General features: G+C 47.1%; 1 protein-coding gene across 2 annotated transcripts in view; it reads left to right on the top strand.

Moving 5' to 3' along the window:
- The first annotated feature begins 521 nt into the window (after nt 1-521).
- NTM (neurotrimin) overlaps nt 522-8,147 on the top strand; it is a 948,645-nt gene continuing 941,019 nt past the window's right edge. The window contains exon 1 of one of the 2 annotated variants that reach the window (XM_004763931.3): nt 522-835. In XM_004763931.3, the coding sequence (XP_004763988.1) occupies nt 754-835 (82 nt within the window). In that variant the 5' untranslated portion in view covers nt 522-753. The remainder of the gene's footprint in view (nt 836-8,147) is intronic. The other variant, XM_004763937.3, reaches the window with a different exon arrangement.

Raw genomic sequence — 8,147 nt, 5'->3', positions numbered from 1 at the left:
GTTATTTATTATTTTCAAAGCAAATAAGTAAGAGGTTGATTGGGGAAAGGTGAAAAGATGAGAGGGGGAAAAAATCTGTCACTGAGTGATATTTTCATCAGAGAGGAAAATAGGTACCAACAAATGAAATTTGACTCATCTTTGCAAGTTTCACCGAGCATGAAAATGTCCCTTTAAAATTTCCCGTAAGCGGTTGCTGGCTATGGGATTTTTCCAGTGCATAGGGAATCTGAGTTCAGGAGGCCAGGGAATGCCAGAAGGAAAGGGATTTTTTGATGCTTGGGGCTCTGAGACTGTCAGTTTAAAAAATGAAAGTAATATAGAAGGGGCAAAGTGGCATTTATCATCCCATCTCTCCAGGCTCCTGTCTCTTTAATCAGCTAGCCTGATTTGCCCAGTAAATGATTCCTGAGTGAGTGTGTGTGTGTGTGTGTGTGTGTGTGTGTGTGTGTGTGCCGGCGCGCGTGTGTTGTAGCTCTGTCAATCCTTGGATTAGAACCAATGATTGCAGCTTGTAGGAGGGCTGTCCAGGGCCAGATTGTACGATGTGTCTCAGTGCCAGAGTATGAGTAGAGATAATTACTGAGAAGTCACACTCTCTCACACCCTCGGCTTTCTTGTTGTGTCCTTCAGCAAAACAGTGGATTTAAATCTCCTTCCAACAGCTTGAGAGCAACGCAATCTGTCAGGAAAGAAAGAAAGAAAAAACCGAACCTGACAAAAAAGAAGAAAAAGAAGAAGAAAAAAAAAATCATGAAAACCATCCAGGCAAAAATGCACAATTCTATCTCTTGGGCAATCTTCACGGGGCTGGCTGCTCTGTTTCTCTTTCAAGGTAAGAGCTTGCTATTGATTTGCCTACAGTAGACCCAGGAATCGTACAGTATGCTTTATATGATTCGCAGGCTCCCTGAGTCGGCTGTGCTGCACGGTTTGCAGGTGGAGGAGAGAGCGTTTAAACAGCATGGCTGGGACTTCATTCTCCCTACCAGGCTGTGAGAATATTGATTTGATTCTGGCTGCTACCGAAATGGGGGAATGTATATGCATAAGTAAAATGTGTCTGGCGCTCCTGTTAGGTGCGTGGCTATGTACTGGTCTCCCCGGCTTTATGTACATTCTTGCACACATACACAACGGAGCACACATATAAGCAGGGGAAAATTACAGATTCTGAGGGCAGCAGGGTTGCTAATGTGTTGCTTATGTTACTGGGAAGAAATTACAAGAAGAAACTTTAAATATCGGCCAGTAAACTTGCAAAGCTTCTAAAAGGAGCAACTGAAAAATGCAGGCTAGGAAGAATCAGGTAACTGTGCATGGTGTAAGATTCTGGTCAGAGACCCAGCTTGAAGGGATGAATCAATTTGCGGCAGCAGGGGACAACTGTATTAGTTTTTAATGGGTTTGGGGGTGTGTTTTTGGTGGGGGCGGCCGATCTGGGGGAGGATAACAAGCTGATAAAAGGCAGTGGGAACACTCAGGGGGATCTGAAATTCAGGGAAGATTTTCCAAGTTGAAGAGAGAGAGCCAAGAAGAGTTGAATGCTAATTTTGTATGTTTTTTGGGGTGGGGGAGCCAAGGACTGGGGTGGCCATGGAGGGTGGGCTTGGTCTCTGGCCCAAGGCACCCTTTGATGTTGGTAGTGCTGTGTTGGGGTGCATTTGGAATCTGCTTCAACCTTGAGTCTATTTGCTGCACCGTGTGGCCCCACGCTCTGTCCTAGCTCTGACGTTCCAGCCCTGGTATCATCTGCTCACCTGCTTGCTCTTAGCCACCCGTCCCCTGGAGGCTCTGACTTGCCTTTTTCATGGTAAAGGTGCTTAAACTCGTAGAGATTGAGACAGGCAGAGAAACTTTCCCCGGGTGGTCCCGCCGAGCTCACAGACAGGATCCCATGCGGAAGCTCAGTTCTGTGCCTTGTATTCCCAGAGGAAAGTTCAGTCTCACAGGGCGAAAAAGGATGGGAAATTCCACCCATCTCGTTCTCTTCTACCGCAGTATGGAGTTCTCAGGTCTTGTCTGTCCCCACCTCCGGTCCTGCTGACCCCCCTCTGAGGGTAGACTTTGGGGGCTGCCTCTGTCCCTTTGACATCGGCTGCAGTGGCTACCATACAGACCCACACAAGGTGGGCAGAGAGGACCAGGCTGGGAAGAGTCAAATGCGTGTGTACCCTCTGCTGGGGCTCAAGGAGGAAGGCAAGGAACGCTGGAGGGATGGAGTCCAATGACAAGGAAGTTCAGAGTGGTGGATTTCGCAGGGATAGCCTTGATGTCGTCTGCTACACTCAGCCTCAGAGAGGCACTAGCCTCGGTATCTCTCTCCTCTCCTAGGGGACCATCGGTGCGTGTAAGAGTAAAGGAGCCAACTTGCAGGCATCCTTGACTGACTCCTCTTACGTAATATGGAGCAGCAATGGTGCGTGTGCGCATGTATGTGTGTGCATGTGTGTGCGGGGAGGGTGCTCACCCCTCCTGTTCTTGGTCCTTAGGGGCTCACCTGAGAAGAACAGAACTCCAACACTAGCAGTGGGGAAACTGAGTTCAGGGACAGGCTTCTATGATGCTAACAACAGAAATGAAAACTAAGTAGACAGAAGGTAGAGTGAAAGGTCAGAGGAAGGGAGAAGGAAGGTCCCAAGTCCCCAATAATTTCCATCTGTCCGAAGGTCCAGGTCTTGTCTATCTATACATCAAACTGGAGACAATGGCCAAACTTCCACCAGCAACAGCCCTCTTGGCAGCATGCCAGGAGCCCCAGGGCCATACTGAATTTACATATAAATTAGCATATGTGATTTTTTTTTCTCCCCCTTCAGAAATAAATGCATGGAAGCATAATATTTGCTCATACTTTGAATCATCCCTAAATAGACGAGTAGAAAGTTGCGGTACAAAATTCTCTAGGGTGAAATCTGATTCTGTGGTCCTGTTCCTAGCTTAGTGGGGGGATAGAGGTGACAGAGCTATCTTAGACCTCCTCACATTCTGCCAAATTTGACTTTCCTTGGGAGAATAATGGTCTTATTTGTGCTACCCACCTTGAGCCAGCTCTGAATAGGCTTCAATGTGTCATAATAAAACCGGCTGCTCAATTTTAAGGAAGAATAACCCCCAAAGCCCCCACACCACTTGCCATTTGGACTGGCAAAGGTGATGTCTGTTTTCTCTCTCGGGGGATGGAGGCTGGAGTCTGCCAGCTATCTCTTATCAAACTTGCAGAATTACTGAGGCAGCCCGGGTCTTGCCTGCAATAATCCACCCCTATTGCATTGACCCAGTGGGACTAGTTAGAATGCAGTACACATTCCAAGGCAATTTTTTCTTCTCTGTTTTTGTTTTAAGCTGGCTCTTCCTGGAGCCGCTACTTCCTGGGTTTCTTGCCTTCTTAAAAAAAGGTGTCCAGGGCTAGTGGCCGATTATGGACCCCTTTCTGACCCTCTCCTCCCCCCAACTCCGCCAGCAACCATGATCCAGCTTAGAGGGGGAGGGAATTTCCAAGGGAATCAGCACTGATTAGTGATGGGCAGAAGGGAGGGGGTGATTAGCGCCCTGGGGCTCTGGCCCTAAGAAGCACTGCACTGGGGTTGATTAACTCTCAGCTCTTCTTTCCTGGGAACAGGAGCTGGGGAAGCTGGATTAGGCGGCTGTCCTTTTCAGCACACCCGCCCACCTTCTGCCACTGAGAGGCTCTGAAAGGAATGGCTGGTAGTGCCGCAGCCCTTCTCTTTCTAGAAACCCAACCATTTCTCCTTCGAAGGATTAATGCTCCCTTTAACACCTTCCAATGAGCTTGGCTAGATTACTGTCTTACCTTTCACATTTTTTCATCTTCTCACGTCCCACATCAACTTATATCTGCCCACTTGAGACACAAACAGGCAGAGCAGAAGGGAAAGGACCGTGGGGGCTAAGTTCACGCTCTCCTTCACTCGGCACTGACGACATGGACACTGCTCAGCTGGGCAGATCCGCCAACTTCCTGCCACTCACAGGAAATGTTTGGGTGCCAGCCGCAGCCTGAGTTGGGTGTTGCTTTAGAGATGTGAGGGAAGTAGATGAGGCCATGACAGTGTTTACTGAGAAAGTGAAACATTGGTATGGGATGATGGAACCCTGGACCTGACGTAAGCATCATGGGTACTCGCAAGCATGACCCCCCCCCACCCAAAAAAACCCCCAAACTTTGGGCAAAGAGACAGAGGAACCTCATGAAGTAAACCCTGGCTGCCATGCCTGCTTCTGCCAACTCGGGGCAAGTTGGAGGCAAGGAGTGCAGCAAATGCAGGATACCTTTATCCTTCATTCTCAGTGACAGTCTTCTGAGCATTTGATCAAGGGTGCCTGGAGAATCCCAGCACTGGCCAGCAGGTCTTGCTGCATAAAGACCATTCTTGGAATTGTAGCTTTAGTGACCAGGTGCCAAGCGTCGTCCTGGTTCTGGTTCTTCCTTTGTGGCATTTTAAAAGCCAAATATAACCCCAATAATGTCTTCTCATGAGCTGGATGCCTAGCCCCTGACTTCTGTTGTCTCTCAGTAAGCCTTTCCCATAATGCTGGTATTAGAGGTGTTCAACTGTGTCCTTGAAGAGATGGTCTCTCCTGTGTCCCTGCTCAGGTGTTCTATTCTGGAATGTCTGGGTTCTGTCCTTGGCGTGCCTGCATTCTTGTTATCTAGAGTTACAGTGACCTGGGCTGGGATCATCTACTGGTCACAGATGGCCCAAAGCACCAGTGTTGCCTTCAGCCACAGTTGATCCATTGGGATGCTGTGATCCCTTTTAATATCCTAAGAACAGATGACATTTCAAAATCAATATGAGCCGCATGCTTCCGGCATGTAAGGAGACACATGCTGACAAGGTCTGCAGCATCTTTTCATGTCTGTCTACTCATGATGAACACACTTTGGGTGGGATCATCATATCTGGGAGTTGGCCCTGTTCCAGGTTTTTTTGGTTTGGAGTCCATGGCCTGCTCCTACACACCAACTAGAATGCCAAACGTGCAAACAAACTCTGCTTTATATCTGACCTCAACAGAGACCCTACAGACTCTTCAAACTCTCCCATGAGCATGGCTTCCAGGTTCCAATCCAGTTCTGGTGGCCCGTGAAAGGCTCAGTGGGGAGCAGGCACATCTGAGCTCAAAGTTGCCTATGTTTTCTGCAGGGGAAAATCTTTCCCTCTGTGAGCCTGTCTCCCCACCTGCCTGCCAGGCTGGGGAGCAACTCCCCTGGGTGTTGTAAGGACTCATTAATGCTTGTAACACTCCAAACATGTGGTGCTAAGTGGAACTCCATGCTGAGACTGGTTGTATTTATGCAGTTTACTTCCTTTCTGCTCTATTGGCTTGTTAAATGTTTACTTTATGTCTATAGTCATTTGAAATTCAATAAAACAGATTAAAAATAAAAGATGGAAACATGCAAACATAAAGTAATTGATGGTATATGGGTAGATGGGGTCTGTGGCGCCATTGTAGCCTTCCTCTCCTGGTGGTGGATGCTCCCATTCCATACTGCTCCCAAGCGCACAAGGGCAGAGGGGCTTTGGACGGAGCATGAAGGAGGCCTACCTCCCATACGTCTGTCAAAGGAGACTTCTGCATGGAGGTGCAATGCGGGCAGGTGGCAGAAAGGAAGAGGGTCGGAGAAGAAAGTCAGAGCTAGGAGTGTTAGAGGGTCAAAGCAGCTCTAGTCTGGATTAGAAAAAGTGGAGGAAAAGAGGACTCAATCCTCTCCCTCTCTGAGAGCTTCCTATTTCATTTTATATATTTCTGTATTTATTTATGCACCCTTCTGGGTGACGCCTGCCCGTTATCACCTGCTTAAACTTAAAAGCTCTGTGTGTTCCTCCACTTTCCCTCTCCTTCTGTCTCTCCCCCTCCCCCCCTTTCTGCCCTCTCTCCCCCTTTCCTCTTTTTCTCCATTTCCCTTTTTCTTTCCTCCTTTCATTCTTCCTTCTCCTCTATGGGAACAATAATTGATCAGTTGACAGATCTAGGTCACGCTGGCAGGGGTTGCTCTGCTTCATGCAGGCTTGCCCAGGAGAAGGAGGGAAAGTCTGTCTTCTCAGTTCACAAGGAGCCCAGATGATAGGGCGCAGCAGGAGGAAGAAGGGGCCAACGAGTTGGTGGGCAAGTTCAGCCGTCGCCAGCAAGGGTACCGGGGACCCCGTTGATTGATTGCAGAGTCTTCAGCTCTTTGATATCCCTGCCACTCTCATTTTCCATATCTGATTTACCTTTGCCCCTTGTCCACATTTCACTCAGCTTCTATACCCTGCCTGTTCCAATTCTTCTCATTTTCCTCTCTACTTCCCTCTCCTGCCCTCTTCTCCTCCTTCCAAAACCCTGACAGATCACAGATACTCCCCCACGTAAGTCATATTAGAGAGATGGCCTTTTGTTTATTTGCAAGAAGAAAAACAGAAACCCTGCCAGAAGAACTCTGTAAGTCATTTGCAAACTGCAAAACAAACCAACAAAGATTCACATTTTCGGTGCTGAGAAGAGAATATTTCAAGAGAGACTGTCAAGCTAAGAAATCAAATAGTGGAAAACACATTCTTTAGCACTGTTACTAAGGACATCTTAGGTTACTAAATTTGATTTTTTTTTTTTCTTCTCTAAGAGTATTGTCTTCACAGTTATAAAAGACTGTTCAAAGAACTGGCTGGTTTGGGCTTCAGTGGCTCATTCAGATCCACTCTCTAGAGACACTGCCTTTGCTTTATCTTGGTGGTGCCACCAAACTTGAACCCAACACAGACTGTAGCTGTGTATGTGTTTATTGGTTCAATCTCCCAGCAAGTGTTTACTGAGTGCCTATTATGTTCTGTGTATAGTTGTGGGTGGCGGCAATAAATATATCAGAGACTAAAACAAACTAAAGAATGAGACCAAAGACAATAGGATTTCCAAGATTTGACTTGGTTTGTCATCCTTTTTAATAGCATACAGAAGCACCAGCAGGAATGCCAGGAGCAGAGGGAAAGAGTGAACAACACAGCTTCTGGTTTCTTACGGAAATGATGGTGGGATACAAGAAAGCAACTAACCCTTGGTCCTTGTTTTATCTAGAGAGCACTGGGAGAGGGTGCGCAACTCCAGTTCTGTGTTAATAACACATAAGAGGTGCTGCCTTTGCTTCCCCCTGCTGTCTCCTGCCAAGAAGGGGCTCATGCATGTTTGATGTGCCCTCAGTTAGTATGTGGATGATAAAAGCTGGTGTAAGTTCGTTGGCTTTGTGACAATTGTCTTTTGTCATTCAAGTTCATAGCTGATTCTTGGCCCGATGCCACCCTGTCTGGTAGCCTACCCACTTCCTTTTTGCCCTGCGTTCTGCACAGAACTAGAGGACCAAAGAAGGTAAGGGGAGCCAGGTGGGGAGACACTTATATAAGACGAAGGAAGGATTTGCCTCTGGCAGCTGGTCTAGATGAGACAAATAAGACAAGGGACCTCTGGGAAGGATTCATAACTCAGGGCAGATCTAAGGTAATCTCCCTTCTGAGAGCCCTTTTATTTGCCACCCACTTATCACACCCAACTTAGGGTTCTTAGAATAATAAATATGCATCATGACTTATTTCTTCTCCTCTGGTCATATACCACAGTTGGGGCACAAGCCTTCTTCCAATCCATCAACTTCTGTTTTCAGCCCTCTGTACAAAAGGGACGATAGCTTCTCTTAGGCTCACACTGTGCACTAGCTGTCTCCTGAATGCGCTAGGATGATTGCTTACCTGGCTGCTTCTATCTGCATCCCCACGGTGGTGGTAATGATTGTTTTTAGCTTTTCTCATGGAGGAGAACAGATAACTGCTTTGTCATGGATCCTGATTCTCCCAGGTCAAGCAGCCTACAGCAATTTGACATTTCCTGACCCCTTCTCAGAACCAGTAAGGTCTTCAGGGGGTAGGTTCAATGTGTGTTTATTTGCAATATTTTCATTCCCTAAATCACTGGTTCTCAAACTTGGTGTATCAAATTGCCTGAGGAACTTTATAAAAATACCAATGATTGAACCATATCCCAGACCAACAAAATCAGAATTTCATCATCAGCCTTATTCAGCCTCTGTAAGAGGTTCTAAAAATTATACCTCTTATGTCATCTGAAATGTTCTATGGTCTTGGGTAAGT

The sequence above is a fragment of the Mustela putorius genome, unplaced genomic scaffold (assembly GCF_011764305.1).
Source record: "Mustela putorius furo isolate JIRA1106 unplaced genomic scaffold, ASM1176430v1.1 tig00000460_pilon_pilon_pilon, whole genome shotgun sequence".
Classification (NCBI taxonomy): domain Eukaryota; kingdom Metazoa; phylum Chordata; class Mammalia; order Carnivora; family Mustelidae; genus Mustela; species Mustela putorius.
The sequence above is the reverse complement of the archived record's forward strand: the minus strand, read 5'-3'. Positions and strand labels throughout refer to the sequence as shown.